The sequence below is a fragment of the Ovis aries genome, chromosome 11, assembly GCF_016772045.2.
Source record: "Ovis aries strain OAR_USU_Benz2616 breed Rambouillet chromosome 11, ARS-UI_Ramb_v3.0, whole genome shotgun sequence".
Classification (NCBI taxonomy): Eukaryota; Metazoa; Chordata; class Mammalia; order Artiodactyla; family Bovidae; genus Ovis; species Ovis aries.
In genome coordinates, this window is record NC_056064.1 from 27,839,168 (window position 1) to 27,856,329 (window position 17,162).

General features: G+C 41.2%; 1 protein-coding gene across 10 annotated transcripts in view; it reads left to right on the forward strand.

Annotated features, from left to right (window-relative positions):
- The window catches only part of NDEL1 (nudE neurodevelopment protein 1 like 1), a 62,480-nt gene that overhangs the window by 21,514 nt on the left and 23,804 nt on the right, over nt 1-17,162 (forward strand). For 4 of the 10 annotated variants that reach the window (XM_042256673.2, XM_027974909.3, XM_042256668.2 and 1 more), the window contains 4 exons: nt 9,877-9,974; nt 11,075-11,228; nt 12,111-12,259; nt 14,237-14,373. In XM_042256673.2, coding sequence (XP_042112607.1) covers nt 9,889-9,974; nt 11,075-11,228; nt 12,111-12,259; nt 14,237-14,373 — 526 coding nt within the window. In that variant the 5' untranslated portion in view covers nt 9,877-9,888. Of the gene's footprint in view, nt 1-2,404; nt 2,592-9,436; nt 9,511-9,876; nt 9,975-11,074; nt 11,229-12,110; nt 12,260-14,236; nt 14,374-17,162 lie in introns of those variants that run through there. The other 6 variants (XM_042256671.2, XM_042256672.2, XM_060394828.1 and 3 more) reach the window with 3 other exon arrangements.

Consider the following 17,162-nt stretch of genomic DNA (forward strand, 5'->3'; position numbering starts at 1 on the left):
TATCTATCTCTACATATCTAGATATATATACCACCCCTCCTTTATCCATTCATCTATTGATAGACATTTAAGTTGTTTCCATGTCTTGACTATTGTGAACAGTGCTGTTAGGAACATAGGGGTGCATAGAAGTAGGCATTTAAAAAAATTATTTTGGGGGTTTTCATTGCTACACATGGGCTTTCTCTAGCTGAAGCTAGCAGGGGCTACTCTCTAATCGCAGTGCATGGTCTTCTTATTGCCTTGGCTTCTTTCGTGGGGCACCGCCTCTAGGGCATGAGGGCTTCAGAAGCTGCTCTGCAGCATGTAGTGCAGGGATCAGACCTGTGCCTCCTGCATTGGCAGGTGGATTCTTAACCACTGGATCACCAGGGAAGCCCTGAAGTGGGCATTTTTGAATCAAACATGGACTGGATATTCCTTATCTTGGAAGGGGAAATTTACCATCTGGGTCCAGGCTGGGTGGGAGGGGCAGTGGCCTTGGAAGATGATGCCAACACTTTCTGCAGGGCCTGGCTTGCCATTAGGTGACTCAGTGTGTTTCTTAGGACTTCAGCCAGGGACCAGAGTTACAGCCTTTATTTTTTCCTCTTGGGGTGGGACTGGTCTGTCTTGGCAGCAGGTCCCTAGGAAGGCCTCCCTGCTTACTCACCTCTGGGGCTCTGCTTTCCTGGCTGGCGCTGTGCTCTGGAGGATGAGATCATAGGCTTCTGTGATGTCCCAGGTCACTGGGCATGGACTGAGACCTGTTTGGGTTTAAACCTCAGGTCCCCTCGGCCTCAGTTTTCCAACATAAAAAATGGATGTAATAATTTCAGTCTCACAAGCTGCTTGTGAGGAGATGTATGTAAAGCTTTCAGCACAGTTCTCTAGTCCAATAAATGGTAGTTATTAATAGCCCTCTTTTTTTTTTTTTTTTTGGCTGTGCCACATGGCATGTGGGATCTTAGTTCTCCAAGCAGGGACTGAACCCATGCCCCTCCAGTGGAAGGGCAGGGTCTTACTCACTGAACTGCCAGGAAGTCCCAATAACCCCACTTCTTTAGTGGAAGTACAGTAGTGGTTAACAGTCTGGTTTCTAGAGTTAGACAATCCAGACTAGGTGGGTTTGAACCTTAAGTCCTCTTTTTATCTAGCTGAGTGACCTTGGGCAATTTCATCTTGCTGAGTCTCGATTTCCTCTTGGTAAACTGGGAGTAATAATGGTACCTATATCATGGAGTCATTGTTAAAAATTAAATTATGCAAGCCAAGCATTTAGCACAATTGCCAGTACATACAAATGGTAGAACAAAAACGAACTAGTCTTATTATTATCATGAGCTTTTTAGAATCTAGTTTAAGGCATCAGCTTTCCCACAACCCCATTAATTATTTCTTTGATTTTCACTGACTTGGATACCTCTTAGAATCTATCTTGCGCTGTTCCTGTTTATGTCCATGCCCTCAAAAACATAACTGAACCTCTCAGGCTCACCTTGTTCTCACCTTGAAATCTGTCTTACAGATCACTGTGTCCAAAAACCTCATATACCCAATCCCAAGAGCGCTGACACCACGGAGAATTATGTTGTACATTACACAGCAAAAAGATCCAAAAATTGTTTTTTAAAACCGCTCTATTCAAGTTTTCCCTCCCTAAGCAGATACCCATCATTCTCCTTCTGAGCTGGTTCCTTTGCCCTGTCTTCCTTCTCCAAGTCTCCTGGGGGGAATATGTATAAATGAAATGGACTCCATTAGTTGGAAGTCCTAAGGGAATGAACACACACACACACACACACACACACACACACACACAGATACACACTTACATAAATATACGCTTAGGTATATAAAATATACAAGTGGAAATATGTGTATTTCCTTGGTGCCCTCAACGAGTTCAATCAACAAATATTTGAACGCCCACGTTGTGCCTGGCACCAAGCTATCTTCTGGGAGACAAAAGGAATGAGGTTCCGATTCTCATGGAACTTACGTTTTTCTGGAGGAAGACAAGAAGTAGTATAAAATTTCACCTAGCGGGACTGCTGTAAAAACAACACAGGTCTTTGTCAGAGTGATGGGGACTAGGATACGCCTGGTATTCTATGGGTGGTGGAGGTGACTCGGAGGTGAAATCTTATTATACATGGAAACACTGAAACAGTAACTTGCGGGACTCGGTTGGTGGCTGAAGATGGAGAGGCAGGTGGTCACCCACGGTGATGCCACTTTCCCGAACTCAGAGCCTTTTCGGGATACCGCGAAGGTCGCAAACTCACCTGCACTGACGGCCGCCGCCTGCTTGACGTCAGCCCGTCGGGCCTGGCCCGACCCCCTGTGACGCCATTCTCCCGACAGCCCCGCCCAGGCCGCCCCCACGCTCGCGCGCATGCTCAGAATCCCGCCCCCGTGCGTCACAGAATGGCCTCGGACACCCAGGCAGCTCCTGACGTGTCGGGGAGGAGCCGGGCGCGGAGGTACGCGGAGTGGAGCTCAGGGCTGCGGAGGGGAGCGGAGCTGAACGGCTGGGCGGGCCTGGCCTGGCCGGCAGAGCGGAGACGTCGGTCGAGGGGCGGCGAACATGCGCTTTTGACATATTGGAGGTGAGTCTGCGGTGCGGGGCCGCTCCGGAGGGCGCCGGGCCGAGCCGGCTACGCCTTAGGCCTGTCCCCGGGGAGCCTGCCAGCCCGGAGGCTGTGTCCGAGGCTGGGCCAGGCCTGGGTTCCGGGGCGGCCAGTCCAGGGGTAACTGTTCCAACCGCTCTAACTGCTCTTTCCACGCCCTGGTCCGAGGTGTGGCCCACCGGGGGCGCCTGGAAGGAAGCGAGCCGGGCGGTCTCGGGAGGATGTGTCCGCGTCCGGGGGAGGGGTGAGGGGTGGCGGGGACGGAGGCCGGGACGTGGCACCGTGGGCCCCGGCGCTGGTGGCGCAAGGAGCGGCTCCGTTGAAGGTGGCAGCGGCGAGCCCAGTCCGCACCCCTCCCCCATCACTTCAGCTGGGAAGGTGGTTCGGAGCCGGGTTGGATTTTGAACTCTCGTCGCGCCTCTCCCGCGGGGGGCGAGGGCGGAAGCTGCCCACCTTGGGCTCCGGTGGCATTCTGACTGTCCGCCTTTAACTGCGGGCACTTTTTGGAGTTCAGAAAAGTGTCACCAAACGGGTTCGGACTGCTTGTGCTCACCTCTTTTTTTTTTTTTTACCCCGTGTTGGTAAGCAACAAAGTAATCTTAAGTTTGCTGAGGAATTGAGGATTCTTTCAGTGCTGATAATTTCATTACGATTCTGTAGCGCCTTCACGGAACACTCTTGCTCTCTCCTTTTTTAACCTCGTCACCTGGTTTTAGCGGTTTTGCCTGGTTCTCATATCGCCATTTGACGGATGGGGGAATTGAGAACAGGTGGGGTGATTTCTACTGTGGACTCTCTCAACCGTGAGGGGCTTCACGTGGTTCAGGATTTACGATTCCTGGCTTGGAGTTCTGGTTTCTTTTAGTGGGATTTTTCTGCCTTTCTCAGGTAGAAAGCAAAGTAGAAAATCTGGCTTGTTAAAAATATACCAGAAGCTAGTAGATTTATTGAAATATTTTTGAGCAGACCCACCTAGGATAAGAACTGCTTCTCAGTTATAAGATAAATTCTACGCTGGAACTTGTTCATGGTTGCTGGCTAATTATTTTGTCGGATGAGTTGTGTTGCTTTTTATCGGTTTATGAAATAGGGCACTGGCTTTGCTAAATCATGAAGTTGGTGAAGTGAAAAACAGCATTAAGTCATGTGTTGAAGAGAATCAAGGGGAACTAAGATACCTCTTCTGAATCTTTGTTAAAGTTTAAAAGATCAGAAGGAACAGCAACAACAACAAAAAACCTTTGGCTAGTCCTAGTTGCAAGTTGACCTGGCCCAGATAGAAATCTTAGGAAGCATTTGTTTTTTAGTTTTGTTTTGGCTTTTTAAATTAAATTGAAATTGGATGAGGAACACTTAAGTAGAAACCTCAGTAAAATCTTAAGAACTTGCTTTCATGACATCGCGGAAGCTTATTTTTATTTGCATCTTAAGTCATGCTGGGATAAATTTGGTCACTGAAGCTTTAAATTACTTCTGACTTAAGTTTCTGACCACTTCATGAGGTAGAAAAAGAAGTTTGATAGTCAGGACCAAAAGGAGGACCATATTTATGACTGACTTAAGAGTTTAAAATTCTGTAATTGTCACCTTTGGGAGTAGAAGAATTTTGGTAAAAAAGTATTGATTATCTACAGTAAGTTCTAGAATAACTCTTCCAGTCTCACTAGTTGATTCTATAACTATTAACAAGGAGGCAAAATCATATGAAATGGATTTTCTTAGCATTGTGCAAAGAATAGTTTCTTTGTAAATATAGCATTTAAGACAGGCAGTTTTATGCACAGTTGCTAGGTATCTGAAGGTCACACACAGTGTGATAACGCCCCATGTAAAAGTTGTCATTATTTTGGGATTCACACTCCATCCCCGTGAGACAGGATATTGAGGGAAGATTTGTGTAGTGGGGAAGAGTATGTAGTTATCTACCTTCATTTCAGCTTCAGGAGATTACAGATGTGTCATTAAAGCATTTTTTTGGTAGCACTGTAGTTTTCTGTATTGGCTAATTTTCTGTGGCCTAATAGCTCCAGTTACATAGTTTCAAATAACACATCTTCCTGCTCTAACTTGAAGCAAAATGAACAGATTGTCTTTATACCCCCGAGAAGGCCTTTTGAATGTCTGTAGTGGTGGTAAATTTTTATTTGTGAAAAACCCAATATTTGGAAAAGTCTAATGAATAAAATTAGAGTGATAAAGCTGGGTAATACCAGTTAGGAAGCAGTAGAAATGAGATGTGACCACAAAGAAAGGGTTTTCTGTTTATTTTTTAATCTGGCTCTTCATGGCTATTCCAAAAGAGATTTTAGAGATGTTTTCAGTAATGGTGGTATAACTGAAATATGCACAGAACTTCCGGAGGTGATTAATTTTAAGGAATCATTTATTTTAAATTCTGAAGCATTGTGGTTATAGGTCACAGGCCTGCAACTTTTAAGAATAATTTAATGAAATTTATGCTGTGTTTACTGTGTACCATACTCTGTACTTAGTACTTGCAAATATTAACTCCTTTAATCTTCTTTACAACCCTATTTTAATTATTATCCCCATTTTACGGGTGAGGGAATGGGTCACTGAGTGGTTAAGTAACTTGCTCAAGGTCGTGAGTAGAGGACACTGATTGAAGTCCTGGCAGTTTGGCTCCACAGTTTGGTCTCCTAACTGCAAGTCCAGTTAAGAGCCCAGGCTGAGCTACTCCTACCACCTGTTAACCCTATTAAGTGTTTTTAATTGGCTTGTTCTGGAAAAGCTGGTCCTTTAGTAAAAGGCTTCTGGCATAGATTGTTTGAGGGACCAATAAGCGAGTTCTAAAAGTAGCCTGTTAATTAGAAAAAATGTAGTCAACATTCAGTTCACATAAGATTCAGAAAAAAAAAAAAAAGCCTGTGTAAAATAAAAACACATTAAAATAATTTTGCTAGAGTCATTTGACTTTGAGCTAAGTAGTTAGACAAGGAGGGTATGAGAAATAGAACTAGATGCTCAAGAAATTTTACAGGAAGGGCTGTTTAAAACCTGAGTTGCCAGGGGACACTGATGGAAAAATTGGTAGTTGTATTAATATGGCCCTATTTGAGAACCAGAAAACCAGGGACAAATGGATACCTTATAGTTCCAAATAGGAAAAGGAGTACGTCAAGGCTGTATATTGTCACCCTGCTTATTTAACTTCTATGCAGAGTACATCATGAGAAACGCTGGACTGGGAGAAACACAAGCTGGAATCAAGATTGCCGGGAGAAATATCAATAGCCTCAGATATGCAGACGACACCACCCTTATGGCAGAAAGTGAAGAGGAGCTAAAAAGCCTCTTGATGAAAGTGAAAGAGGAGAGTGAAAAAGTTGGCTTAAAGCTCAACATTCAGAAAATGAAGATCATGGCATCCGGTCCCATCACCTCATGGCAAATAGATGGGGAAACAGTGTCAGATTTTATTTTGGGGGGCTCCAAAATCACTGCAGATGGTGATTGTAGCCATGAAATTAAAAGACGCTTACTCCTTGGAAGAAAAGTTATGACCAACCTAGATAGTATGTTCAAAAGCAGAGACATTACTTTGCCAACAAAGGTCCATCTAGTCAAGGCTATGGTTTTTCCTGTGGTCATGTATGGATGTGAGAGTTGGGCTGTGAAGAAGGCTGAGCGCCGAAGAATTGCTGCTTTTGAACTGTGGTGTTGGAGAAGACTCTTGAGAGTCCCTTGGACTGCAAGGAGATCCAACCAGTCCATTCTGAAGGAGATCAATCCTGGGATTTCTTTGGAAGGAATGATGCTGAAGCTGAAGCTCCAGCACTTTGGGCACCTCATTCGAAGAGTTGACTCATTGGAAAAGACTCTGATGCTGGGAGGGATTGGGGGCAGGAGGAGAAGGGGACGACAGAGGATGAGATGGCTGGATGACAACACTGACTCGATGGATGTGAGTCTGAGTGAACTCCAAGAGTTGGTGATGAACAGGGAGCCCTGGTGCGCTGCGATTCATGGGGTTGCAAAGAGTTGGACACGACTGAGTGATTGAACTGAACTGAACTGATTGATAGTATACCCACAGTTGTAAACAGTGAGATTGCTCAGGGAACCGTTCTTAACAGTCTTCAGAATAGTAACTGCTGTAGGTCTTCTGATACTGTATGAATGGGTCAACAACTAAAAGCCTCATACAGAAAAGTCTGAAACTGGGCATGTGAATGATAACATTTGTAGATAAAAACAACTCTAACCGTATTTGTAGAAGGGTTGGCTCCACATTCAAGTACATTCAAGTAAATACTAGATGGGCTTCCCTGGTGGCTGAAATGGTAAAGAGTCTGCCTGCAATGCGGGAGATCCGGGTTCGATCCCTGGGTCGGGACGATCCCTTGGAGAAGGGCATGGCAACCCACCCCAGTATTCTTGCCTGGAAAATCCCATGGATGGAGGAGCCTCATGGGCCCCAATTCATGGGGTTGAAAAGAGTCAAGATACAACTGAGCTACTGACACACTCAAATGTTAGATGCCAAGGAAGGCGTCTAGTAGTCCTTAGGGACTTCCATAAGGACACTTCCACATGGTCACCAGAATCAAATGCTGCATGCTAACAGAGGGAATGCTGGAAACTTTCAAGTATCCTACCCGTGAATAAAATGTTGATATGCCGAAGTAGCATCAGTTCCTCACCTTCAGAAAGGCATATATGTAACCCAGAGAAAGTCCAAAGCATGACAACAAAAATATTTAAGGGACTGAGATGGCTATCAAATGAACATAAAGCTAAGAAGACATCTGGGCTGAGTGACTCTGGGCGCAATGGACTAGGCTTCATCTTGGGTGGTTTCTTCTTTGCAGTCCTGGGTTGGAGCCACTGTTTCTTGCACCCTGTGCTGTCCAGTTCTTGGGTTTCTCTCTTCTTTTGTAGCTCTCTAACCCTCCTGAGGTGTTTTATGAGAAAAAAGTAGTTCTCTCTTTTCCTGAATTATGTTTCCTCTAGGTGCCATAGGTCCTTGGATTTTCTTACTTATGCTACTGTCTTTTCTCATTTGTTTGGTGGTTCTTGGTTGTCCATATATATTTAAGAATTTAGGGCTGGGGGACTTCCCTGTTGGTCCAGTGGCTAATACTCTGCACTCCCAGTGCAGCGAGCCCAGAAATTTCGATCCCTGGGTTGGGAACCGAATCTCACATGCTGCAACTAAGATTGAAGATCCTGCAGGCTGCAGTTAAGACCCAAACGAAGATTTAAAAAAAAAGAATTAAGGGCTAGACAATGATTATTTTAGGTAGCTAGTGTGCAGGGTGTCTCTAAGGCTCTTCCCAGTAAGCTCCATCAGCTCCCTATTCTGTGATGTGGAGCTTATATCGAGCTTTATAAGTGGCTGTGAATGCGGCTTGGCATGCCTCAGACTGATAATTTTGTCTAGCTGAGAATGGTAGGTTTTATAATCCTGGTATAATGCATGGTGGTGTGTTGTGAGGTAGAAATAAACTACCCTCACATTTCTGAAATAGGAATTTCAATATTAATAAAGGAAAGCAGTACTTTGGGAGCAAAGAGGGAATAATTTAAAAAGATTGTAAGTCAGATTCAGATATTGAATTTCTACTGTGTTTCATGTTTCTTGTAATGCGGAAGGGATTTATAAGTAAAACACATCCTGCCTTCTCAGAAACTCTCTGCGACCCCATGGACTGCAGCACGCCAGGCTTCCCTGTCCTTCACCGTCTCCCAGAGTTTGCTCGAACTCATGTCCATTGAATCGGAGATGCCATCCAACCATCTCATTGTCTGTTGCCTCTTTCTCCTGCCCTCACTCTTTCCCAGCATCAGCGTCTTTTATTTAAGTTAATTGGAAGATTGACCAACATGCCAAAAGTAGTCATGGACATTGTGGTCGGGAAAGACTTAACTAAAACCAGTTTGAAAAAACCGCAGTAAGCTGCAAAGGCATTACACTGAATGTATATAGTTACATTTTAATTTTATTCAACTAAAAGCCATTCTTCTCTTTTGTATACCTCCTCAAGTTGAAGTTGTATGTGCTCTTGTCTGTGTCTCTTCTAAACATTCATGAGTAGTGGGTTGTGCTGGATGAATTCTACATTCTCTACAACTCCCAAGTTGTATTAATTTACTTTTAAAGCTGGCCTTCAATTCTCACTACCCATTTTGGATTAGGTTGAATCAATTTTGGTTTAATTTAATAAATATTATTGAGTATCAGCTATAGTATAGGCAGTGTGCTGGAGTTGAAATCAGTAAGAATAACACACAGCCTAACAGGGGACACAGTTATAAGCAAATGTATTACTATGTGTTAAGTGTATTCATGTAATCTTATGCGTAGAGGTAGCCAAGATGCTGGGAGATTTTGGTGCTGTATTGATGAGGACAGGAAATGCTTTCTGGAAAAGATGACAGCTGGCTTTTAAAGGATAAATAGGAGCTTTCCAAATGCACAAGGAAGGAGAGCCATTCCAGGTAGGAAAAATATCCAGACCGAAGCAGAATGGTGCATTAGGACAGTTTTGAACAGTATTGCTGGAATATAAAGTAGAGGAAGTAAGACTGAATCACTTCGGTGTGAATCTGGGATAAGCCTAGTGTCTTTGGTATTCTATTTGGCCTGACAATCAATGGGGAATTTTAGGTAGTCAGTCCAAATACAGGGTTAATAACTAAGCAAATACTTTTTCACCCACTCTGAATGCGTTGGAAGAAGAACCGAGATGAAATAACATTGAAATTTTAGGATTAGTGGACTTTAATGGAGGAAGCTTGGGACTTAACTTTTAGAAATGTAATGATTTAAATTATTGGTAATGTGCTTGATCTCCTGGCAGGGTCACCTGGCATAAAATGTTTCAAGCAGGTGTTTTGAAGCAGTTGTATCAATACAACAGAGAAGGACATGCAGGTAATAGCAGCTTTGATAATAAACTTGTTTTCTGTCACCTGATTCCCAGAAGATCAGTTAGCGGTAAACTAGCTGCAGGCAGATCTGTGGGGCCAACCCCAAAACCTAGTGCTGTCACCAAAAGTGCTTCACCTGGCTTCCGTGACCTTGTTCATCTCCTCTCCTGAGCCTGTCCATGATGTTGGTGGTCCCTGCAAGTGGGGCAGCCAAGTGATTTATGTGACTGAGTTTATAGTGTGTTAACCCCTCAGAGTCTTTCATGTTTGACTCCCTCCAGAATGCTGCAGATTGAGTGTTGTCCCAGGTTTTATCTGTTTACTAAGATTCCTATGTTCTCAATTTATTTTCCTCTTTAACATTTCTCAGGCTTTCTTGATCATGGATGGTGAAGATATACCAGATTTTTCAAGTTTAAAGGAGGAAACTGCTTATTGGAAGGAACTTTCCTTGAAGTATAAACAAAGGTAATGCCAGAAAGCATCCTAGAATTAGAAGAGGAATTTGGAATACGTAATCTCTAACTTTTTGCTCTTTTTTCTTTTGTTTTAACAAAGCTAAATTTAGAGTTTCTAGTATAGGATTGGGATTCTAGAAATAATCATAACAAAATAACATTGCTTGTATTTAAGATAAAGTGCCGTAAAACCTTACATTACTTGAATTGTTAAAATAGTAAGAAAACAGTGTCATTTATGATTTCTTCTGGTAGCTTACCTCCTTTTAGAAAGCTTATTGCTCTTGGCTATCTTTGGCTTGCTGGGTGTACACTGATTCTGCCTCATGTTTTTGGTCTTTTGGAGATTCTAATAAGCTGTCTGGGACTCCATAGGGCAGACTCTTTGGGCAGGTGTTATCAGTGTCTGAAGCCAACAAAGCTTTGAGGGAGGGACAGGAGTTTCGGGGGTATATGGAGTATTTTAGAAAATCTCAATTATTTCAGTTACTTGAGAGAACTTTTAGGTAATCTTTTAAGTAATAAAACTTAAATTTCTTTTTAAAATGAAATCTTTTTAAAGTATATATACATCTTCCTACTTTGGTTAGCAGTTTACTAAGACTTATTAAACCTTTTATTGCTATTTCATTATTGCTGAAGCCAGTTACTGTATCATGCTAGTTATATGGAAGGTGTGTCTATGGCAAGACTTCATAGTCCTTTTTTTGTGCCATAGATACCTTTTTAGGCTGGGAAAATCTACGGAACCCTTCTCAGAATAACATTTTTAATGCATAAAATTAAATAGAATTACAGAGGAAACCAATTGGAAAAAACATCTAAATGTTAAAACTGATTTGTGGATAGTCATATGTGCTTCTTTGTCAATATGTTAAATAAGACAGGGGTGAGTGTATAAAACGTGAATCCTTTTATGGCTTATAACTTATTTCATTGAACCCTGAATGTATAGAGTAAGAGATGCAAAATAGATTGCCTTTATTGTTTAGTATATTTTATGGTAGCATAACACTCAGGTGAAAATTTTTGAATTGATATATAATCATCTTCAGGACGATCCTTACAGTTTCTACTATAACTGATCTTTCCCACTTTGTTTCTGACTAGCTTCCAGGAAGCTCGGGATGAGCTAGTTGAATTCCAGGAAGGAAGCAGAGAATTAGAGGCAGAGTTGGAGGCACAATTAGTACAGGCTGAACAGAGAAATAGAGACTTGCAAGCTGATAACCAAAGACTGAAGTATGAAGTAGAAGCGTTGAAGGTAATTGTGGCAGTATAAGCTGGTGTCTTTTTGGCTGGGTTTTGTTAAAGTGAGAAATACATTCTTATAGGTGGAGCTTAAGAGCAACAGGCAACATAAACATGTAAAAAGGCCTAAAGTGAATTTTTGACATGAACTGTTTGTTTTTGTGGAACCAAGGCAAAGGTGTTTTAGAGTTCAGAAATTCACTTCAAAACTCTGTAGCTGTCAATTCTTTTAGCTATAATGTTCCTAGCTCTATAATATTATGTTGTAGTTCTATATTGTCAAAAACTGCCTGGAAGAAAAAGGCTGTTTGATTGTTATGATAGAGTGCTCATTCTGTAGTACTTTAAAATTATCTTTGTATGACACATATATTTATTTCATTATCGTTTATGGTCACTTTAGTTTTGGAGTTTAATTTTTAAAAATTCCCTTCTAACAAGGAATTTTCAGGAGTAGAAGGGTTAACCTCTCTTGCTGTTGTTCATCACATGCCTGAGTGGTGTTCCTGTGTCTGGGTAGGGGGTAGGTTTAGAGCAGGCAAGGTGTAAGAAATTTGAACTCTGTCACTCAGCTGCTTTGTGTTTACCCTGGGCTGCATTCAGCCTGAGAACTCAGAGGTTATTAAGGCAACAGTTTTACTATTTTACCTCTTTTCAGAGAGATCATTATTAGATTTCTTTAAGAGAAGTGATTGACTAATATTATATGAATTAAAGCACTGGGAATGAATGTGTCATTTTACCGTTGTAAAAAGGAGAAAAGAGTGCTATCAGATTGTGGGTGAATTTTTTGGATCCTTCCGCAACCTGCCTCTTATTTGGGTTACTTGCTTTATTAAAGAAAACTATATGCTAATGATGCGTTCTTTCCTTCCTATAATACCCACTCCTTCAGGAGAAGCTAGAACATCAATATGCACAGAGCTACAAGCAGGTCTCAGTATTAGAAGATGATTTAAGTCAGACTCGGGCCATTAAGGAGCAGTTACATAAGTATGTAAGAGAACTGGAACAGGCCAATGATGACCTGGAGCGAGCAAAAAGGTAAGTGAATGATGTGCATATTGTTAGAATAACTGAAGTTGGCAATCTGTGATTAAAAAGTTATTTTAGATTAAACCAGTTACCTAAATCTTAGTCCCAGAACAATTCCTTTTGGTATTTCAAGTCACCTGTAAGTCCTCACATTGAAACTTGCCCCAAATCCTTATCTCCCTAGATAATGCCCTTCGAAGTTTTCTTTCCCTTTTTCCTTCTTTCATGTACCATTGTGGATCCTGTTGGTTTTTCTTTAAAAGGACTCATTCATTCCTCCGTCTTCCCTCTGTGTTCTCAATATTATGACACTTTTTGAAGGTCCTCATGTTGTATACCTGAATCCTGCAGTTATTTCCTAACTGATCTGTCCTTAAGTTTTCACTCCTTTTCTCTTCTGTTTTAATACTTACCAATGAATTTTCTTGAAATAATGCTTCTATTACGATTTTGCTGAACAGCCTATAGGAACCTGCTATTACTTTGCCAAGATTTCATATATCATTGTTTCTTAACCATCCCAAATGTAATTTGTATTACTTTACAGTCATTGTCTGAGATTTCTTTCCTTAATATTTGAGTAACTCTGAAATGCTTGGCATGATGCTAGAGTTGAGGATACAAAGATAAGTTTGCCACTGCCCTTGGGCATGATAGATATGGACAGTCCATGTGATAGCACTGGTATTAATACAAAGAATGTACAAGCTGCTCCAGGGAATAGAGAAGGGAGCCGCTCAACTACCCTTAGTAACTGGGGAAGCTGGGTCTGCAAAAAGTAGATGTTAACTGATGAAGAGAGAGATTCAAAGGCAGAGAGGCAGGAAAAGAGCATGAGGTGTTTAAATATTTTACTTCAGTTGAAGTGCATAAAGACAGTTTGGCTGAAAACAAACAAAGAAAAAAAAAATTAAAAAAAAAAAAAAAGACAGTTTGGCTGAACAAGATAAGACTGGAAGGTGTTTGGGGCCAGGTTGCGGAGAACCTTGTGCTTGGCTATGTTTGAAAGTCATTCTGTAAGCAAAGGGGCACTCTCAAGAGTTTTTTAAACAAAGGAGTGTTATCAGATTGCGATTTGAAAAATATTACTGAGAAATTAGAAGTAGGGAGGAGAAGATGGGAAGACCATTTTGGAGTAACCCAGATGATGTTTTGATTTGTTCGTGGCACAGTTGTGTCTGACTTTGTGACCCCATGGACTGTAGCCTGCAAGGCTCCTCTGTCCATGGGACTCTCCAGGCAAGAATACTGGAGTGGGTAGCCGTTCCCTTCTCCGGTGATCTTCCCAACCCAGGGATCGAACCTGGGTCTTCTGCATTATAGGCAAATTCTTTACTGTCTGAGCCACCAGGAATGGGTGAAGAATTAAGCCTGGGGTAAAAGATTGGAGCTGAGAGACAGTTGACAGGACTTGGGAAAATTGGACATGGCATTGAGAGTTCTAACTTGAGGTTAGGAAATTTTAATTCTGTAGCCAGTTAGCACATAGTGGATGGAGGGCACATAGTAGGTACCTGTCAGTGTTTGCTGAATAAATGAGAAATGCAGGAAGAAGAAAAGGGTTGATAGGAAGAAAGTATGTGGATGGGGACCTGGGACTGTGTTTTAAACAAATTCTTAGTACATTTTTACATATTCTTACATACTCTGAAATCGCTGAACAGTTTTCTTCCTGAAAATGTGTAAACTTCATTGAAACATGTTTAAAATCCAGTGGGGAGATAGAACTTGTATAATAAGTAGCCTGTCTTTAAGAAACTTGAAGGACTTTAGATAGGAATATAAAAGAAAAGAATATATTGAATGGCCAAATGATAATAGAGACAGTAAACGCACCAGAGGTCAGAAGGGGTGAAATCATTTTCTTTCAGCTGGGCCAGGCTTTCTAGGTCAGGAAGTAGCACGAGATAAACTGACTGTTTCCTTTTGTAGTAGCTAGTTGCACATTATTTGTTTAATTCTTGGACTCTAATTTTTTTTTTTTAGGGCAACAATAGTTTCACTGGAAGACTTTGAACAAAGGCTAAATCAAGCCATTGAACGAAATGCATTTTTAGAAAGTGAACTTGATGAAAAGGAATCTTTGTTGGTCTCTGTGCAGAGGTTAAAGGATGAAGCAAGAGGTAAAATTTATAACTTAAAAAATATTTATCACTTACTGTCCCTAAGCCAGAGTGCTAAGCTTGCTTCAGGATCAACTTTTTAAAGCTGTTCATTTGTATGCTTTGGTCAGACACTATGCCATGTACTTTTAGTCTGTTGACTTAATAGCTATATCATCAACTCTAGGAGGTAGGTATTATTATACCCATTTTATAGGTTAGAAAACCGAGGCACAGTAAGTTCGGGTTTTGTCCAAGGTCTTCTAGCTTGTCAGTTGGGATTCAGACCTGGTCTGTTTCCCAAAGTCTTAGTCATCACCACTGTGCAGATACTGCTTGCTTTATTTGGATTTTTTCCTTTTCCTTGTACCTAAATAATTTTGTGTTAGGCACATAATAGCATTATATATCGGAGAAGGCAATGGCACCCCACTCCAGTACTCTTGCCTGGAAAATCCCATGGATGGAGGAGCCTGGTAGGCTGCAGTCCATGGGGTCGCTAAGAGTCGGACACGACTGAGCGACTTCACTTTCACGCATTGTAGAAGGAAGTGGCAACCCACTCCAGCATTCTTGCCTGGAGAATCCCAGGGACGGGGGAGCCTGGTGGGCTGCCGTCTGTGGGGTCACATAGAGTCGGACACGACTGAAGCGACTTAGCAGCAGCAGCATTATATATGTGTGCATATTGCAGTATCAGTTCAGCTCAGTTATGTCCACCTCCTCGCAACACCGTGGATTGCAGCACTCCAGGCTTCCCTGTCCATCACCAACTCCTGTAGCTTACTCAGACTCATGTCCACTGAGTCGGTGATGCCATCCAACCATCTCATCCTCTGTCATCCCATTCTCCCGGCTTCAATCTTTCCCAGCATTAGGGTCTTTTCCAGTGAGTCAGTTCTTTGCATCAGGTGGCCAAAGTATTGGAGCTAACCTTCCAATGAATATTCAGGACTGATTTCCTGTAGGATGGACTGGTTGGATCTACTTGCTGTCCAAAGGACTCTCAAGAGTCTTCTCTAACACCACAGTTCAGAAGCATCAATTCTTCAGTGTATATTGCAGTATATGTGTGTATAATACATATAGTGAATATATACTTTCTTTTAAAATTTTCCTTCCCTCCCTCTTTTTTCCTTTTATGCATGTTAGAATACAGAGCATTGTAAAGAAGAAGCTAAAAGTCACTGTTAATCTCTTTACCTTGAGAGAATTCACCAAAGTTTGGTGTCTTTCCAGTCTTCTTATAACTATACATAAGCATACCTGTTTGTTTTCTTCCTTTATATAATTGAACCATGTTTTTTTTTTTTCACTCCTTAATAGGTCCTTTGTTATTGGAAGTTACATTTTTGCTATACATAGTGCTGTAAATGAAGTCCTTGTACATACTATTTGGGGGTATCTTTGATTTTCTTAGACTAGATTCTTAGAAATAGCAAAGAATATAAGTGTCTTTAATGGTTGTAACAGATGCTCCTAAATTACTTTTTGGGTACCTTTACTTTGGTAGTGATTGAGAAGCCTCTCAGTCGTCCTCACACTGTTCACTAGTATTGTGAATACTGTTTTCTAGTATTGTAAATTTAAAAATTGTTTGAAAATCGATATTACATTGTTTTTATTTATTTTTAAATTAAAAAAAAATTTTTGGTTGTGCTGACTTAGTTCCCCAACCAGGGATTGAACCCGAGCCCTTGATGGTGAAAGTGAGGAGTCCTAACAACTGGACTACCAGGGAATTCCCAATATCACATTGTTTGATTTGTTTTTTTTAAGTTTTTAAAATTTTATTTATTATTTTAAACTTTTTATTTTGTACTGAGGTTTAGCTGAATAACAATGTGACAGTTTCAGATGAACAGCAAAGGGACTCAGCCATATAATACATATATCCGTTCTCCCCCAAACCCGCCTCCCATCCAGGCTGCCACATAACACTGAGCAAAGTTCCATGTACTCTACAGTAGGTTATTGTTGATTATCCTTTTAAAATATAGCAGTGTGTACATGTCCATCTCAAACTTCTTGTCTAATATCACCTTGCTTTTAATTTGTAGTTTTTTGGTTGGTACTTGTGAAAACTTTTCGTCTGTTTATTGGGTCTTTTAAAAATTGTTTTTTCAGGAATTCTTTTGCAGTCCAGTGGTTAGGACTCAGGTCTCACTGCTAGGGGGCTAGGTTTGATCCCAGGTCAGGGAACTAAGATCCCACAAACTGTGCAGCCAATAAAAATTTTTTTAATGACTTCCTTTTTTGGGGGGCTTTATTCATTTGAAGAACTTCTCATAATTTATATAATGTATAAAATATTAACTTTATCCTATTCTAAAATTTACAATTGTGGTTAAAAGTAACAAAATTTATCATCTTAATGATTTTTAAGGGTACAAGTCAGTAATGTTAACTATATTCACATTGTTTTGTAGACCTCTAGAATTTTTTCATCTTGTAGTATTGAAACTCTTTGCCTATTGGACAACAAATCCCCATTTCTCCCTTCCTGAGCCCTGACAACTGCAGTTCTACTTTCTGTTGTTATGTGCGACTACAGTAGTCCCCCCTTATCCATGGTTTTGCTTTCCATGGGTTTTTCAATAACCCATGGTCAGCTGCAGTCTGCAAATATTAAGTGGAAAATTCCAGAAATAAGCGATTCATTAACTTTTAAATTGTGCACCATTCTGAGTAACAGGGTGACATTTTTTGCTGTCTCGTTCAGTGAATCATCTGCTGGGGGTCTTGGAACATACTCTCCTCAGATAAGGGAGAACTGCTACATTTTAGATGCCTTATATATGTGGAATCAT